The 18,616-nt window shown below is 48.7% G+C and overlaps 2 protein-coding genes across 2 annotated transcripts; both read left to right on the top strand.

Annotated features, from left to right (window-relative positions):
* The first annotated feature begins 678 nt into the window (after positions 1-678).
* On the top strand, positions 679-5,871 carry LOC130581658 (secretin-like). Its single transcript, XM_057379905.1, has 7 exons — positions 679-1,356; positions 2,552-2,621; positions 3,051-3,147; positions 3,932-4,036; positions 4,293-4,397; positions 4,592-4,693; positions 5,236-5,871. The coding sequence occupies exons 3-7, from the start codon at positions 3,059-3,061 to the stop codon at positions 5,345-5,347; spliced, it is 513 nt and encodes a 170-aa protein (XP_057235888.1). The 5' UTR covers positions 679-1,356; positions 2,552-2,621; positions 3,051-3,058; the 3' UTR covers positions 5,348-5,871.
* Positions 5,872-6,593: 722 nt separating this feature from the next.
* On the top strand, positions 6,594-18,616 carry CDHR5 (cadherin related family member 5). Its single transcript, XM_057379876.1, has 14 exons — positions 6,594-7,141; positions 7,331-7,506; positions 8,434-8,484; positions 8,759-8,851; positions 8,980-9,078; positions 10,182-10,292; positions 10,590-10,766; positions 11,194-11,284; positions 12,399-12,496; positions 12,799-13,005; positions 13,516-13,632; positions 14,106-14,178; positions 16,171-16,331; positions 16,746-18,616. The coding sequence occupies exons 1-14, from the start codon at positions 7,063-7,065 to the stop codon at positions 17,340-17,342; spliced, it is 2,130 nt and encodes a 709-aa protein (XP_057235859.1). The 5' UTR covers positions 6,594-7,062; the 3' UTR covers positions 17,343-18,616.

Here is an 18,616-nt window from a genome sequence, read left to right on the forward strand (position 1 = left end):
CTCTTCTCTGTCCTCATCCAGATTCTCGTGGCAAACTGGGTTCCTCARAGCTTGGAGGCGTTTCAGACCCACTGAGGTTATTTGCAAAGGAAGGGAAATCACATTAGTAATTTTTAGCTCTCTACATGTTCCTCAGCCTCTTTTATAAATCTGAAACTGCTGCCACTGCTGCAGGCAAGAGCAGAGGCAGAAGGCTGCAGCTGGAGAAAGCAGTTACAGGGAGGAGAGGAAAATGCTTGGGAAATGCCTGGATCARTGCAGGACTGAGCTGCACTGTCCCAGAGCAGGAATTGTCCAAGTGCTGACCACGGCATGTCTCGGTGCTCCAGTCCTGGAATGGCACCTGGAGTGTCCCTGCTGTTTTTCCCCTCCCTGTTGCAGGGCTCTGGCTGCAGCCTGCACTCACAGGTTGGAGGGCTGAGCTTCTGCTCATCACGGTGTGGGGTGTTCTTCTAAGGGAAGAGTCTTGTTCCCCCAGTCCTCTGGCCATTTTAACAAGGAAGAAGAAAGATAAGGAGATAAAAAATGTAATACAGCTCCTGTAATCCAGCTTCCAGTTGGAAGATGAAGAAAAAAWTATTTATGGTGATTATTCCTTCCAAGCTACTTTATACAATAARAAGAAGGAGAGAAAGGGTAATCCTGTTTTGTTCCTTCATTTCTGTGTCAACTTTAGCTGCAGTATTTGAGACCAAMCAACTCCAAATCCCAGCAATGGCAGGGGAATATATTCAGGATGTTTTCCATGCATGTACAAGTATGCTGGTTTTTTAGAAGCTGTGAGACAATTTGTACTCAGCAGACCTTTCCCAGGTGAAACCACAGTTCAGAAGGTGTTGTCCCCTCATGGAAAAGTCAGCCCTGATCCTACTGATCAGGCAATGCTTGCCCTAAAAAAGGGCAAAGATGTGGCTGACACATCGTTCAGCCAAATCCCTGGCGCACACAGGGAGTCACCGGCAGATCCTGGCAATTGCAAACAGAGCCCAAGCCAGGATTCAAAGACAAGAWCAGAAGATTAAGCTCCTATCAAGAGGTAATTAAAAGCCAGGAAATAATGATGGCAATCACAGCGAATCAGTTGGCACAGGGATGTTTGCCCAACAAATGTCATTATAGGCAGAAGCAGGAATTACYCTCCATCAGCAGAAATATTCCATCAAATTGCTGTGAATGACCTGATCAGGTAATTAAAGGGACATTCCAGCCCCRCTGCATTGTTTGCTGTTAATCACGATCGTTCATATCCATATCTTTACCCAAACAATTGCTTCTGATAAGGCTGCAGATTTATAGGGGACCCCGAGAGGAGCGGGCAGTGGACCCTCAGCCGCGAGCTGGGAGCGACCAGGCTTGGTGAGTCCAGCTGGGGCGGGTGGGCTGCTCGGGCTGCCTTCCCCCTCTTYCACTTTGGGGGTGGATTTCAAACCTCTGTGGTGCCTCGCTGACCCACTGCCATGAGGCCATCCATATCCTGAGCAGCAGTGCTGGAATAGGGGGGGTTATCTCCTCAGGGCTCCCAGGCTGGCTTGGGGCGTGGTTCTTTCAGCTAAAGGTCCCAGCTGGCCAAGGAGTTTGCAGGCATTGAAAATCAGCATCAATGGGGAGGAAATKAAAAGCTTGGAAGAATTTGAAGAAGGTTAAACAGCCCTTCTGTGATGGCATCAGAGATCTACCTGCTCCTTGTGGTCTGACTAATTAAAARACTGATGCAATTGTTATTGATAAGCAGAAGTTCCCCAACAGCCATCACTGCTCTTGGGAACTTCAACAAGCAAATGTGGTCTATCCAGGGACAGAAAATTATGTCCAGAAAGACAAAAGAGAAGTTRATCAGCAGATTAGCAGGAGCAGGTAGAAGAGTTATGAGGAGGGAAACTCTGGAGACAGGGATGGGGGTTAAAATGGGCTCTTAAATATGGTGCTCCCATATGGCAGCCCAGGAGAGGCCAAATKCTGAGGTGACATGCTGGGGGTCAAGGCATGGTGTGACAGGTGTTGGGCACGTGGAAGGACAGGATCTCAGGATCCAGGTTCCACTTGCCCAAGGATGCTCTGGTTTTCAGCTCCTCCTGTATCCCAGGGCTGTGGGGTCTGCCTTGTTTGGACTCCAGTGAGAGGCTCATCTTTGAAATATCCTTCTTGTTTTCCTATTCCACCCCCTCAAAGCTGGATCAGGCAGGAAAACACAACAYTAAAGCTCAAAGTATGTGTGAGATGAAGCTTATGGCTCCTTCATCCTCTCATCTGTTTGCTCTGCAGCCCCCATTAAATATTTGCCCTGTGGCTTACAGTGAATAAATTTCTGTATAAATCACTCACTGTGGTCCTTTCTGCTTGGGCCTCTTCTCATCTTCAGCACCTCCAGAGCAGCAAACAGTCTCAGAAGAGTGACTAAAAAGTGTWCAGGATTCTCTGACAGTTCTTTCATGTTCTTTGTACTGTTTAGCTTCAGAATAAAGTAAAAACCGAGTGGGAGAACTTTGCTTGGGGTTTAACAAGTGCTGTCTGAGAGTTTGCAGGACAGTGATGAAGGTTTGTTTCTTTGCAGGAAGAAGGCAAACAATAAAGAAGTGTGTTATAAATTACAGATAGGACTGCTGTGTGATCCTGAAGGAAGGGTGAGTACCTGGGAATAAAGGGGAAAACAACCTGGGAATAAAGCGGAGAAACATACAATGGCTTGTGATAAACAAACTGTACTTTTATTTTTATTTTGATAAGAAAGCAAAGTAGGAGGGTCTGCTGTCACTACAAATGTGTGTTATTTCACTTTTCCTTCTTAAAGGTTAGAGGATAGGTGGATGTGGGCACACACATGAGCCTTTCCTCTATATATGGATGAATTTTATTTAGCACATTATTTTTTTTGTCTGAAAGCCCCTCGCAGATGTCTCCAGGTGTTTATCTCTGCTGTCAGRAATTACTGCCTCATTTAATTACAGCGGTGATGTTTCCACAGCCCCGTCTCTGTGGGGCACAGGAACTGCACCAGACACACAGYGAGGCCACTTGTCCTGCTGCTCACAAAACCTTGTGCTTTATTTCAGGAGARAACATGGTTTCCATGAGGACAACTCTGTGGCAAGTAATTATTCCCATGATTGTCCTGTCCCACTTCTCAGCATCTCTGCCATCCCAGCAGAGGTAAGCATTTCCTGGGACTCTGCTTCCTTGTTCTCCATGGTTTTTGGTCAAAGAGACTGCTAGCTGTAAACCCARCCTTTTAGCTGCCTCCCTAAACTTGCATCTACTTGGTTGTGGATCTTTTTCTTCCCTAGATAGATTTAGTTAAATGAGTGCAAATATTGTAAATATTTTTTCTTGCTTAAAAATGGGAGCATTGATTTGACTTGATTCAGGGGAAAATTCATGACCCCAAAACAAAGCACAGTTACAAAGACACTTCTGAGTCTGTTTTTCTGCTGTGCATTTAGACAGCCTGATAGAGGTGAAAGTTTCAGTTTCCAATAGCCTGGTCCCATGAAAACATAACCAGAAATAGGCAACCCTGAGTTCACCAAAGGAGCCATCTGCAAGGGCTGGTCTTTGCTGCCCTTATCTACATGTTCCTCAGTTTTGTGTCTCTGGATGTTTATTCATCACTTCTCCAGCCTCTCCCCTCCTCTTTAGTGCTGCATCAGCAACAACCCACGTTCCCCCAGCCTTGTGGCAAGGTCATTACATCAGTAAAAGGAAGTGCAGGTCGTTTTCCCGTGTGATGTTTAACAAAGATATTTTTTCAACTCCTGTAAGGTTTTCCCTTGTATTGTGAAACTTTGCCAAAGAGAGTTTGTGAAGCTCTCTTATTGGAGTGCCAAAGTGGAATTCTTGCCCATGTATTCGGGATGCTCTTTCCTTGAGGCAGCAGTGTTTAATGCCTGTCCTTGAGTGGTTTTAAACCATTCCTGTTCCCTGTTCCAACGTGCAGGACAGAGCGCCACGCGGACGGGCTGTTCCACAGCGAGCTCAGCAAGATGAACGGCAATGCCTACATGCAGCAGCTGGTCAAGCACCTGGTGGGCCTCAAGGACAGGTGAGCAATCCAAACAGGCCAATCCTGAGCAATCCAAACAGSCCAATCCACCCTCGTGGGRCGGGCAGGTGTCCAGCGGGATGCGGCATCCCTGCTCTGAGGATGCACCCAGAGCCCAGGGAGCTGAGATCTCCAGTGCAGAGCAGGGAAAGGGGAGGCTCGCAGGGCTTCTCCGTGCTGGGAGGGGAGCTCCTGATGTGCCCGTGGGAGGGAGCTCTGCTTGCCCTGGCTCGCTGCCCCGCCGTGTCCCCCGCAGGGCCCAGAGGCACTCGGACGGGCTGTTCACCAGCGAGTACAGCAAGATGAGAGGCAACGCCCAGGTGCAGAAATTCATCCAGAACCTCATGGGCCGCAAGCGCAGGTGAGAGGGCCCCTCTGGTGTCCCAGTCCCAAGCCGTGGCTGTCACTGYCACACTGGGCCAGCAGCCCCCACCGAGGCCACATCTGGGAGCATCAGATACAGCACAAGGTGCAAGTGCTGCTCTGTGGTGCTGGTGGTTGCACTGCTGGTGGTTTGGGGTTCTAATTATTATTCATTTTCTTTGTCTAAACCAGCTCTCCTGGCCCAATCAACACAGATGTGCAGGGRAGAGAGGGAGTGAACAACCCTGAGGAACTTTGCTTTCTCTGGTTGTACCAGAGCTTTCTGAACACCAGGTAGGTACAGGAGATTGGCTGTGAGCCCCACAATAGTGAAGCCAAAAGAGGACTCTTATAAATGGCCATAGAAAAGTCAGTTGTTAAAAATAGTAAAGCCCAGGGAAACAAAATCATATTTTTCCWGATCACAGAGTTGTCACCCTGGACTGAAGCAATGATTGATCCCATTAGGAAATCAGATTTAACGGTTAAAATGAAAAGACAGCCTTTACTGCCCTGTCTGGATTTGGCTGCTGATACAAACACACACTTCAGAATGGGCTGTCTCAGCACCTGGATATTGTCTTTTCCTAGTGCCCAACAGCTTTTCCTTAGACATCTCACACTTAAACCACTAAAATTAGTAGGAGTAAGCTGGCCCTTGGTACCTCTTGTGGGGATGAAACCCCACTGTGCATTTGTGGAGTGCCTGGCAGCAGGCAGCTGTGATCCCTCTATCATACACCTGCTCCTTGGAGACACGAGGTGGCCCTGTCACCCTTCCTGCAGCCCTTGCTCATGGGAATAATGAACTATCCCTCGTTTTTCCCTTCCCACAGCCGCTCAGACACAGATGCCAGGGAGGCTGCTGCCATTGCCGGCCAGTTCGTTTGCCCCTTCTCTAAGCAGCTGGTTGAGGACATGAAGAAAGATACAGATGGTGCTGAATGAAGGTGAAGGGAAAGAAACAGCCAAGGAGACAGCTTTGCACGTGTACGGCCTTGAAAATAAATTGGGAAGCTCTTGCTTAGGAAAAACGCTTGAGATYGGCAAATAAATAAAAATAATCCTGGAAAGCAGCCAAAAGCCAGTGAAACCTCTGAGATTATCCACCGTGGAATGTATGTGGGTGTGAACTGCTGTCAGTAGATGGAGCCCGGGTGAAGCACATCCCTTCCACTCTGTGCTGGCATCTGGCTGCTTGCTGCTGGTCCCAAATAAAGATGGTTAGCTGTGCCTGTGCCTTGGCTGCTTTTGGGAAACTGGAGTAAGGGTAGTTCCATTATGAGGTCTCAGATCATTAGGAATGCTAGGGAGGAACATTTTGCCAGGATTCCCCCACAGGAAGCATGGTGGGTCACGTGGCTGGGACTGGGGAATGCCTCCAGCTTTGCACAGAGGTCAGAATTGGGGCTCCATGTAGCAGGAACAAAGCCAGATGTTAGGTTTTATGGCAAAGAAATGTTCTGAGAGCTACACACCACTGTAAATGGTGTTTGCACTCSRTTCTGCCCMTGGARWTGGTGACCCAGCTTTGTCAGAGCCRCTAAAGACAAAGCTCCACGAGGAAGGATTTGTTCCCACCATGTAATGAGGTTTATGTGCTGTCCCTGTGCCACACAGGCAGATTGCCCCCTTTGCGGGAGCAGCCACCCCAGCTTTCCTGTAAAATCAATGGATTTTGGACAACAGCTCTAAAATAAGGATCTTCATCTGCAATCCTGTCCTGAGTGCAGCCCTTTCCAGCCCATCCTGCTCCATCTGTGATGGACCTGACACCTGCAAAAGGAGCTGTTSTCACTCAAATGCTCACCTAAGCACTGTTCTCTTACTGAGGTGCTGAACAAACCTTGGCAGTTGTTTATTTTGGTCCATAGGAAGTCTCTGCTAGGGAAGATTCCTTTTGGAATACTTTTGGAAKGAGTGTTTACAGCCTGGATTTAATTAAGCTGTTGACAACCACATGGCTGAAGTGCAGCATGTGAGATCTTCTTGAAATCAGAAAGAATTTAAAAAGATCGGCGAGAGCAGAGGTCCCCTGAAAACTTCAGGGAGCTGCTGAGATGAAAATAGTTGAAGATTTCCTGGTGTGGAATCTCCTGGAAGGAGATTCTGGGAAGCATCTCTRCAAGGAACAGTGGCTGGCCACTGATAGAAGGAGATGTTTTCCCTACAAAGCTGCTGGGCAATTCCTGGGCTGCAGCTGAGCCTTGTCACTGCTGGGATCCACTTGTTCACTTTGTGGGATACAGAYCCTTTCTCTGACACACCAGAAACCAAATTTGCCTCCTTCCCACTGGGAGAGGCTGGAGTAGACAGGCAGCTTCCCAAGTACCAGCCCTTGTCCTTCAGGCTCAACTGGGCAGGGGCTTGGCTCTGAGCTCTGAACCAAATCCATCTTACAGCCACAGAGAGTTTAGGATACGAAAGATCCAGGGGAAAAAAGAGGAAGCAAGAATTTATGCGTCATCGTGCTGCATGACTGGCAAATCCTTCAATAACTCATCCAATGGGGCAAAGAGGCAAAGGTTGAACCACTGCAATCCACAGCCAACTGCTGTTCCTTGACGCCATAAAGTGGTGAAGGCAGACAAGGGCACAGGGAGGATCAGGGAGAAGATCAGCTCAGCTGGAGAAAGGGATTTCTCGGCAACTGGCAGCTCCCCATGGCTGTTCCTCAGTGGCTCCTCATGTCTGCACTCTTCCTGCTGCCCCTCTTGGCACAGGTTTGGGCACAGCAACTGGGTAAGCTCTAGCACAAGGTCCGTGTCTCTGAGGAATGGTTCCYGTGGGAGGGGGTGGCCCTGTGACAGATGGGAGGTTGTTACATTCTGAGACAGCTTTGCTCCACAACTTGTGACTACAGCTGTCACCCAGCTCCTTCACAACGTGGAGCCTTGGGCAATTTTGCATCTTGTTTGTGTGTTTTTCCAGGGTGCTTTGTCAATAACAGCAAACCAAGCGTTCCTGAAAATAAGCCTCGTTATTTGGTGACCGCCATCCACACGGAGCCAGGTTTCACCCTAACGATTGATCCCAATTCCCCTGATGGCCAATTTTTTACCATTGAAGGCTCTGAGCTGTGGCTAACAAAGCTTGTGGACTATGAGGTAAGTCTTTAGGTRTCAGGCTGTAAGGATGGGATGGAGAATGCTGGGATGCAATGAGTTTCAACCTGGAGTCTTGGGCTTCCAGGGATTCTTAAACTGTTTCTAAAGGAAATAAGTTCTTTCAGTTATGTGAGTTTGGGAGCCAATGTAAAAGATAGACTATTTATAAGGGCCTGGAATGACAGAACAAGGGAGAGTGATGTCAGACTGCCAGAGGTCAGAGTTAGATGGGATACTGGGAAGAAATTCTTCCCTGTGAGGGTGCTGAGGCCGTGCACAGGGTGTTCAGAGAAGCTGTGGCTGACTCTGGATCCCTGGAAGTGTTCAAGSCCAGGCTGSACAGGGGCTTGGAACAACCTGGGATAGTGGAATGTATCCCTGCCCATGGCAGGGGCTGGAAYGAGATGAGCTTTAAGGTCCCTTTCARCTCAAATGATTCCAGGATTCTGTCGTCTTGTGTGAAACAGAAAGGTAGTATAAAAAGTCAGTGWGTTCACTTAGGTTGCTGCTAAATTATTTCAGCTCTCTGGAGCTTTCTGTACACAGCCACAAGCATCCTAAGTTCCCTTTCAGTGTAAAAACCCACATTTACTTAAGCAAAGAGCAACAAGCAGAGTTAACACCCTGCAGTTAACACCCCAGTGTACTTGCTGCATAGACTGTTTCTGACTTATTCAAGTTTAAAAGAAATGTGTTTGAATTCACCTGAAGTGAGAGAGAATCGCAGATTAGCTCTGCCAACATCTGGTAGGAATYACAGGGAGAGAGGATGGAAGCTGGGGCTGCTTTGATATAATCATAAAAGGAAAGAGAGGAAAAGTTGAAAATAATTCTGATTCAGCAAAGCATGAACTTGGCTCATTTGTTTTAGCCAGARTCAGTGCTCTTGGGCTGTTTCTAAAGTGGTTGGTTTTGTTTCTCACGCAGACAGACCCTGTGCTGCTGCTGTACCTGAACTGCAGGGACCCTGCTGGCCAGGTGAGTGCTCTGAGCCCTGGGACAGGGCACTGCAGGCACCACGGGCTTCCCTCTGCTCCTCCTAAACCCCACAGTGGGATGGGCAGAYGCTTCTCCTTGTGGGCAGCAGCACTGCTCTCACAGCCACAGAAAGCGCCAACCAAGGCTGTGYGGGTGGGGAGCGGGCTGGCTCCAGCCCCCATCCTTACACCATCCCCTCTGGTCACTCTGCACGGCAGGAGCAGCCCCAGCAGTCTGTTTTAGTCTTTGATTCTTTGATTTGCCCGTTCTGCAGAGYGATTCCATTGAAATCCTGGTCACCGTTCTGAACGAGAACGACAACGACCCCGTGTTTGCGCAGCCGAACCTCAGCAGGACTGTCCCAGAGGTAAAGGGGTTTTTGGAAGGGAAGAGGGCACTGCCTCACCGAGTGCTGTGGGACTGAGGAAGGGTCAGCAGGGAGGGGACTTCAGTCTGTTTCAGACAGACAATAACCACAGCCACGTGTTTTTTCAGGATACAAAAGTCAACACAACCATTGTAGTCCGTGACGAATTAAGTGCTACTGATGCTGACCTGGACACCATTTACTATGAACTAACAACCACAGTGCAGGTGAGCATTTCTGGGGACAAACAGAACTCTGAGAAGTTGGATTCAGAAGAGCCTCAGCTTTGAGGAGAAGGTCACTGCATTTGGCTCTCTCATCTTCTACAAAACCCAAACATTGATTTGCTCGGTAGAAAAGAGCCATCAATGCTGCTGCTATTGAATTCTCTTACTGCTCATACTTTTAGTGCACTGTGCAGGTTAAACTTTCATCTAGGATATTCAGAGCCGTATGACTCAAAGGAGTCTTGTTGGGATGATCTGTAAACATATCAGGAGACCTTTGTACCTCAGGGAGATCAGGATTGTGCTGAGTCTGATGGGGAAAGCAGTCCATACCCTATTTGCCAACAGCAGCACAGGAAATGGATTGTGCACACAGTGAAACTAATGCCAGCCCAGAATGCAATGGCTGGCTGTAAACTAAAAACAAAAGGAAATTCAAGAGAAAAACAAATCTATGTTTGCATTTTTGAAAAACATTGTGGAGAGAGCAGACAGTGCCTTCGTTATTTCCATATCTCAAAGGAATTTAAGTTTCTGTGAACAGAAACCGCCAGGTTTTCAGCTCTGGGATCAGACTTTGCATTCACTTTGGTGTGGATTTAGGAATTCAGAGGCATGAGATTAAAGGAGAACCAAGCAAGTGCAGGTTATAGAGTAAAATGCAACATATACTTCAATTTGGCTTTACAGTTTCTTCCAAAGTCCAGCTGTGTTAGGCTAAGGTGGGTGATCCTCCCAGCTCTCAAAGGCCGAGCCATTTTTTACCTGTTCTGTGCATGGAAGAGAGATTGCTTGGCTGTCAGGGACCCAAAATCAAGGACTGTAGRCTACTTGTTGAGTGTAGGAAATAAATGAGAGATTTCATCCAGGAGCTGCTGAGCAGGTGGGCAGGCGAAGCAGGGCATCTGGGAAAGGAAATTCATGGGAATAAACATTTCTGACAAGCCAGACAATTCCAGTGCAGTACCAAAGATGAAGCAGATCAGACATTCCCACACTGCCCACCATCCAGGTCCTCAGGATTAAAGGTCCAGTTGGGGTGACAAACACAGCAATGAGGAGGGTTTGGAATGTGTCTGTGATTTTTCCTTTTCCCTTGTCAGGACACAGACGGTTATTTTGCCATAAGAGGAGTTAATAACCCAGAAATTTATTTACAAAAAGCACTGGACTTTGACAAATTTAATATGACGATGTTGCTCTTGTATGCAAGGGTAAGTGACTTGGGAAGAACAGAATGCCTCGCTTGCCTGAAGGGTGAGTCTGGATGGGAGATCTGTGGGATAGCAGGAGGGAGCCTGGGGACTGGGGGATTTGGAGCAGCCTTTCCCTCTCCATAATTGCAGTGGCAGACCTGCAGGCAGCAGAACAAAGCAACCCTCTGCTTTAACTGCTCTCACACGCATTGCTAAACTTTAAACAGATAGGAGTGGCAATGTCTAAAGGGCCCCAGGCCACTGCTTTTGGCACTGCCACTTGTGTCTGAGCACTGTGCTTTGCTTTGGGGGCAGGACAGGCCTGTGGGCAGCCCAGAGCCCAGCAGGACGGCCACTGCCACCATCAGCATCGCCGTGGAGCAGAGTGACACCCGGCCTCCCTGGTTCCGRCCCTGCACCCTCCTCCACACGGACAACAGCATCTGCATCAGCAGCCCCTACTCCGGGAGGGTCAACATCTCTGAGATGGCGGTGAGAGCTCCGGCAGTGTCCCTGGGGCTGTTCCCAGCGGGASGAGCCCAATCCTTTCCATCAGCTCCTGCTGGTGCCCAGTTACACTGCAGGTGGTTCGGCAGGGCAGGGAGCATCCATCACCCCCACACCGAGCAGCTCTGCCTCCCTCTGCTCCACAGCACAGCATAGGAGAGGCGAGAGCTGGAGCAGCAGCTCAAGGCTGTGCCCTGGCACTGCCACTTCCCAGCAATAAATCCCATTCTGCCCAGGCAGAGCCGCCAGACCCTCGCAGGGATGGGAGAACTGCGGTTGCTGATCTGGGGCTGCCTGTGGTGTGTGATTGTTGGCCCGTGGTGTGTGATTGTTGGCCCGTGGTGTGTGATTGTTTGCCCGTGGTATGTGATTGTTGGCCCATGGTGTGTGATTGTTTGCCCTGTTGTTGCAGACAGAGCCGCTCGTCCTGGAGCCAGGACCCATCTACGCTGCTGACCCCGACTACACCATCAATGACAGGATCGTGTACAGCATCGTGGGGGGTGAGTAGACCTTGTCACCCTCTGCAGTACCTGCCAAGAGCACTTGATGGAGGGCCCCGGATTTGCCCCCCTGTTTCTGCCACAGAAACGTAACTAGGTCCACAGAATATTGTGGATTAAGTAGAAGAAACACACTGTACAGAGAGAATGAAAAAAAAWAATTATCYRYCCCAGAAACGGATCTCAGTGAAATCTGTTTCAAAAGGACTGGTTTTTTTGTTAGGTGAGATGTGTTTTATCTTTAAACTATAAGATGTAATTTTGTCAGTCTGATCATGCCATTTTCATTCAGTCTTCGAGTTGAACCTAAAATTCCCACATTTTCAGCCTGATTTCCATTCATTGCCAAGAATTAAGTTTTTATTCCCCAGCACATTRCCTGTATCTCATCTGCCCTGTTTTCAAAAGGATCAAGGCGAAGGTCTTATTTGTCAAGTGGAGTGTTCCTCTCCCTTTACCTATTATGCCTCATGGCATCACAACAGTGAATATCCTCCTGCTATCAAATGTATTAAAGAACCTAAATTCCACTGGTATTTGGATGGAGTGTGGCCTCCCAGCCCCACAGGCAGTGGGGAAGTCCAGACTCAGATCCTAAAGAGACCCCACAGTGTCTCAGGGTGGRAAGAGAACTAAAAATTCTGCTTATGTTACCATGTATATCCGACATAGGTACTTCAGTGATTCCCACACAGATGTAGGAGTCTGATTTCAACCTACATACAAAGTTTGTGTCTAGACTCCCTTTGTAGTCAGTAGAGAGAAATAACCACTCAGAGCAAGTGGGAACTGGATTTTCAGTCCTCAAATTGCACCAGAGGCTCTGGGCATTTATCATACCTTAGACTGGCAATACATGGGTCTTGGCACTGGAAGTGCAAAGCTTTGCTCTCCTACCTCATTTAACTGGCTTCACACACATCTATTGAGTCTCTTTACCAGMAGCCAGGCAGGCAAGGAAAACAGCATTTTTCCTTGAGTAAATGGTATTGGAGGGTATTTTCACTAAGATGTGGAAGAGTATTGCCATCAAGATGTGGAAGCATGAGTCTGTGAGCTCCASGTCACTTTATGAAGGAATCTGATGGTTGAATGGTCTTTATGTTTTTTCTAGGGAATAAAGACGACGTGTTCTCAGTGGATGCAGACACAGGGAATCTAACCATGAACAAAGTAGTGACTTCCCCAGATTCCTTCCTGCTGCAGGTTATGGTAAGTGATGGCATTACAGCCAGCTGCCTAGCACAGCTGGATCTCTAGGAAGCAGCAGCCTGGGTGTGACTGGAGTCAGTGACCTCAATTACAACTTGTAGGGTTTGACCCATGTCTTGCACCAACCCACTTGCAAAGCCCCTGCAGCAGTTGAGTTTCCCCTCGGGTCTCAGTGGTGACAACAAAGGAAATTCACCCTGGGGACATTGTGCTGAGTTGGGAATTGCAAAGGGCTTGGGATGGAGCCTGTCCTTTCATGTCTCATCAGGACAGAAGTCTGACATCTCTCTCTTTTGCTCCAGGCCACCCAGGCCAGCAACAGAAGGAAATACTCAGTAGCCACTGTAGAGATCAAGGTCATCAATAAAAGCCTGCACCCACCCTACTTCGAGAAGAGGATCTACAATGGGACAGTGTTTGTTGGGCTGCCCCGGGGGAGCTTTGTCTACCAAGCTGGGGATCCTTCCACCCCGCTGGTGATAACGGCGATGGATGAGGATTTCCCTGATGTGAGCAACTGACAGTGCTCTGTCTTCTGTCTCACGGCTTCGGGCTTAAAGCAGGATGGGGAAACACGAGGGRGGGAAGCTGGGGAGAGGCAAACACATGCTGTTCTCTACTGTTCCATGTTATATTTCCTTGGGAATTCCACGCAGAGCAGGACCTCTTACGCTGTGATGTAAAGGGGAGAAGCTGCTGGACTCCCCTCTTCCAAAACCAGTCCCACMCAGATCATTTGCATGGGTGTGTTTTGCTTGGGCAAGTACTAAACTTACCAACTCAAGYGGGGTTAAGACTTGGGGTTTTTTTTAAATGTTTTTGTGTTACATTCTTGGCTTCTGAGTAGCAGGGTGAGCACAGTTGAGTTCAGCCTTTCTCACCTGCTCAGCCCAGTTTATTTATTGCTCTCCACACCTGCTKGTACCTCAGGTGTTGCAGACAAGTCCTGCCCGGGGGGTTGTTGGGAAGCTGCATGTGAAGCACRGTGTGGTTTAATCACCCACTCTCTGGCTTTTCAGAAACTCAACCCTAACATTGAGTACACTCTCAAAAACAGCACTGATTTCATGGCAACCAGGGATGGCCTCATCCTGACCAACGTGGTGCTGCAGTCCCCTGGAACTGTGACCATCCAGGTAGGGCACCTTTCTTGGGTATTTTGTCAGGGGTGTGCAAAGAAGGAGGAATTCAAATCCTCTTTTTGCGTGGGTGGAAGGAAGCAGACAATATCTTTAGACTTGTAAGAATCTGGATGTTTCCTTTGTCCCTGAGCCTACCTAAGGCTTGCCTGGCACAGTGCCACGCCCTGTGGAGCTGTCTGAGCTGCTGCCCTGCTGGAGCTCCATGGGCAGGGCACAGAGCAGTGCCAGCACCTGCTGCTCCTCAGAACCTGTGCTCTGTGCTGGGAACTGAGCATAGGGCAGGGACCTGGTTCACCTCATCCCTTCCCAGGGTAGGGAATCTTCAGGGCCAGGCTGTCCAGTCACAGTGAAGGGCTGTGGTGAGGATGGGTACAAGGTTCTGTACCCTCAAAGGGTCCCTCACAGACCTTGAGAGTGGGCTGGAGATCTGGAAGCTCCCAAGCCATCTCTTTGCCATGTTCCCACAGGCTGTTGGAAAAGACGTGTTGAGCCTGCAGGAGGCAAGCACCATAATCGTGGTGGAGGTSATCCTTGCCCCAGGTAKGCTGGGYGAGGGGGCCTCTGTTTTCTGCTCTKTGGAGTTGGCTGGGGACTCTTTTCTGCTTCTGTGGCCAACTGGCCATGGTGGATCACCCACTGAAGTGTGTGGGGCTGGGCTGAGGCCAACTCYGTCCCTACAGGAGGCTCTGTGGTGATGTTAAGAGAGAAAACACCCCAACAGCATCCTCACAGCATGGTCACCACATGTCTCTGAGAGCCTTCTGAGGCTTTAGGCAGTGCTGTGTGTTGGAATGYCTTTTCTTGCTATTCCAGAGCTAAATCTGGGCTTGGTTCACGCTGGGAAATAACCCAGGATGTCTTATTATGGCAGAGGAGATCTCGGTACATCACTGCTCCTTTTTAGCCAAACACAGAAGAAACTGCAGAGTTYGTGCCTGTCTTAGGCAGAGCAGAGRGCAGCTGGCACACCCTGAAGCCAGGCTTGCCCGTGGGCCATTTTCTGTTCAAGTGAAGTCAGGTCAGGCTTTTTTACCCCAGAATTTTATAGTCTTTCAGGAGAAACAGCCCATGAGTAATGAGATAGACACGAGGCTTCATACAGAGCCCTCCAGCTGCTCTTTAACCTTGTGGATGTAAAACCAGCTCACACCTCCATATTGCTGAGAAATGACTCTTAAATAGGTCTTAAAAAGAAATTGGGTTTGAAGTTCATGGAACTTCTTATGCTTTGGGTTTAGGTGAACCAATATTGTGCCTTTCATCTCAGGCTAGGCAGACAATGCCCAGACTCCACTGGATTCTACACAATGATGTGAGTTGAAGTTCCATCACTTCACCCTCTCATCACCACTGTCATGGGATGGGAAAAACAAGTGGGCTCCTGGGTGTAAATTAGGATTCCCTGAAGGCTGTGTCACTTCACAGCTAAAAACCACCCAAACCCCACTTAAGAGCACAGCCCAGCTCAGCAGAAAGCATGTCCAGGTGTGGGCACATGGAGCTGCAAATGCTCCAAGCAGCTACTAACACTTCTGGGCAGCTTTGAAGTATTGCCCTTGCTGCTTAAGCCACACWAATCAGTGATGTTGAATATGCAAAATTACACAGCTCTGTGGCTCTCTGCAGGCTGTGGCTTCCCAGGAGTCAGGACTAAGCAGCAAAACTTCACCGAGGTCCTAAATCCTTGCCAAGGTGTTAATGATAAACTGAGGGCAGAATCAGATGTGGAGGGAATACTCCAATTCCATTATCATAAACAGATCAGCAGRAGAACAAAACCTTGTTTCATTAATCACTAATGAGAGTCATTTACACTACAAAATAAGGCTGGAAAACCTAAAGAATTCCACCASGACCACCAGCGAGCAAAGCTGATAATGGTACAGTCTCTCCAGTGTGATGCTGGTCTCTGTACAAACACCTTACACCAACCTGTGGCTGGAAGCAGAAGCTGCCCCTGAGAAAGCTGGGTGATATTGCTGCAGATACAAAAGCTTTTCTTGTCCTGGGGGTTTCTAGTGCTTTTCCTATTTTCTACTGGGCTTTTTTGTTTCTTGTTTTGATGTGCTCATCTGTATTGAAGGGGATGTTCCAGATAAAAGAAAGCTTTGCATTTTCACAGAGGTACAAACAAACCTCATTTTTGCATTCTGATGTAAAAAAGTGGGAAACTCACAGACCTAAATAGCTTTACTCCATGTAGCATCTACTTGTCTGATGCAGTCAGGTACTTATAAACTTAGTTAAATCATGGGGTAAAAGCCACTGTCCTGTAAATGGCTGCTATTTCCACTTCATGGAATTTATTGCAAATTACAGTGTTCTGGGTAATAATTTTTTWAAAAGCTCTGTTTTTAGAGTAGCAAAGAAAGGTCTTCTGTGGTATCAGAGATATCACTGCCACGTTCTGCAGCACAGGAAGTTTCCTTGCCCTTCAAAGATTGGTTGGAGTTTCTCCCATGGTGAAGGGTTGTGTTGGAAGTGCTGGCCACGAGTTTTAGGCTTTGTAACTCTGGTTTGTTCTCCTCACAGCTGTAACCCCCTCTGACAAGATGTACTCTGCTCAGGACATGGCTATCCTAGGGGGCACCTTAGCAGCACTGCTGGTAATTKCCTTAGTCTTCCTTGGAGTGCTGGTGTGGAAATCCAGTAGATGGTATGGAATACCTGTCAAATACCTGATGAAGAAAAAGGTAAGCGCCTTCTTTGTACCTGAGCTTCCAAGAGATAGAAAGTGGGATCTGAGGAGGCTTTAGTGTGTGGATGGGCTACCCAAATACTGCACATTTGTGTGAAGGTGATGAATCACTCCCAAGACAAAGTTTGCAGAGGTGGCATCACTTTGGTGCTGTTTGCTGCTGTTCTTTGTGCCCCTGAGGCTGCAGCTGTGTGATGGATGAGGAGCAGACACTGAAAGGAGAGCACCACAGCTCCATGGAGCACAAAGTCTGGGATGAACATGGCACATATTGGGGTGGTCTCTGAAAAACACCTGTCCTTGGTATAAACCACTGCTCATCTTCCTCAGTCACTGCAGCCACCCCTTCCCTTCTGCCCCCCATTTCTTTTGCCATCACTACAATCACAACATGCCTCTCCTTCTGTAGCTCTCCAAGGAAACCTCAAAGGGTCACTGGAACAAATATTACCAGGAAGATGAACAGCCAGATGTGAGCACCAAGCAGAACGAGACATCAGAAACCAGCAGTGTCCAGGCAGAGACTCCTGCACCAGAGCAGCCAGCACTTGCCTCACTCTCCTCCACTGCAGAGGAAACAGAGAGTTTCCCACAGGCCTCCACAGCTTCCACTGTCATCTTTGACCAGGAAGAGAAAGAGGAAGAGGAAGAAAAGGAAGCAGAGGCCGGACAAGAGAAAGAAGTGAAGTCAATCCTCAAGACAGAGAGGCAGGTGGCAGATGACGGCTATAAAGCTGTGTGGTTTAAGACTGATGTGGACCCCGAGGCTGGAGAGAGGGTTGAAGTGATTGAGGACAATGCAGCAGATGATGATGATGATGATGATAATGATGACAGTGACCAAGACCTGCAGAAGAATGAGGAGGAGGAAGAAGGTTCTGATACAGATGGTCACCAGCAAGGGCTGGGGGTGTCCTTTGTCTCAGAGAGCTCGTCGCCCAGAGCAGCAGAGGTGACAGTCAACATGTCTCACACAGGGGCAGGGACAGATGACTCTGAGATATAATGGAAATTGGGCTACATTGGGCCCAAAAATAAGACAATCTCAGCTTTTTTTGCTGACATGAAGCCCATCTTTCTGCTCAGGGGGAGAACTAGAATGCAGAAGGATGAGGTTATCTGTCCTGCTCCTCTGAATGCAGCAAATAAGGCCAGAAAAGATTACAGCTAATTTAACTTTAGTGAGACCTTGAAATATCACTTAGGATTTGCAGTGTGAAGGGTTTCATTTTCTTACCTTCCTGCCCATCCCCCCTGGGTCCCCTGATGTCACCTTTCCCAAACTGGCTGCAGGTACAGCAGAGCTGTAGCTGGCCTGGCCTGGCAGCAGCGAGCCCAGCTCACAGGAGCAGTTGAGTTGACTCTTCCCTTTGGGGTGTTGCAGTTGGGTGTCAGCAAATCCCTCAGAGCCTGCAGGTGCTCCTGTGACTGTGCAGGGCTCACTGCAGGGCTTGGCTCTGCTCTGTGCTCCCAGCACAAGCAGCTGGAATGTGCCACCAGATCCTCRTCCTGCCAGCCAGCAGGGTCCATGCTCAGGACCTGCTGTTTCCTTTGGCACTGGTAAACAAGGACTGATCACGTGTTTTTTACTGAAGGACTTTGTCATCAATTTTCTATGTTGTAAAACCACTAATTGTACAGTTCTTTAGCTATGTGCTAAGAACTGCAAAAGAGCTCCTGAAATATTGTCTTCAAGTGCCAAGTCAGCACCCTGTTTCCAGGGAGCAGAGGGAGGGAAATGTTTGATGCTCTTGTCTAGGTTTGCATCTCCCATCAACCAATCTCTTCCCCCAGCTGGCAGCCAAAAGCTGGGCTGGTTCCCACTGGCTGAGAGCACAGCTCTTTGCATTTGCATCTTCTGAGCATCAGCACAAGGTCTGTGCTGCTCCTGGAGAAAGAAACCCAACAATGACTGCTGGGATCTGCAGGTACATCAGAGCACAAGTCATTCCCAAGGAGGCTTTTATCCTCTTGGGCAGTRTGTGTCTGTGTTCCAATGCCTGGTCCTGCTCTCCTGTCTCCGAGGAATGCTGCCCTGGCTGCCTGGACTTCAGGAACTGTCCTTGTGCCAAAGGTGAAGCCCCAGACCTGGGCAGCTTCTCTACTTCCTGCAGCAAAGCTGTTAGCCCAGGGATTGCAGGTGTGATAAGGGAGCACACCCTGGGTTTGCCATGTAAACCAAGTGCCTCCAGCAGCTTTGGSAAGCATTTCCCATGGGACTGGGAGAACTCCCCAGCTCACTGCAAGGCTGAGGGTGAGCCTGCCCACCCCCTGTGCTTA

This window comes from Malurus melanocephalus, unplaced genomic scaffold (genome assembly GCF_030028575.1).
Source record: "Malurus melanocephalus ecotype Western Australia unplaced genomic scaffold, MMel_1.1 scaffold_426, whole genome shotgun sequence".
NCBI lineage: Eukaryota > Metazoa > Chordata > Aves > Passeriformes > Maluridae > Malurus > Malurus melanocephalus.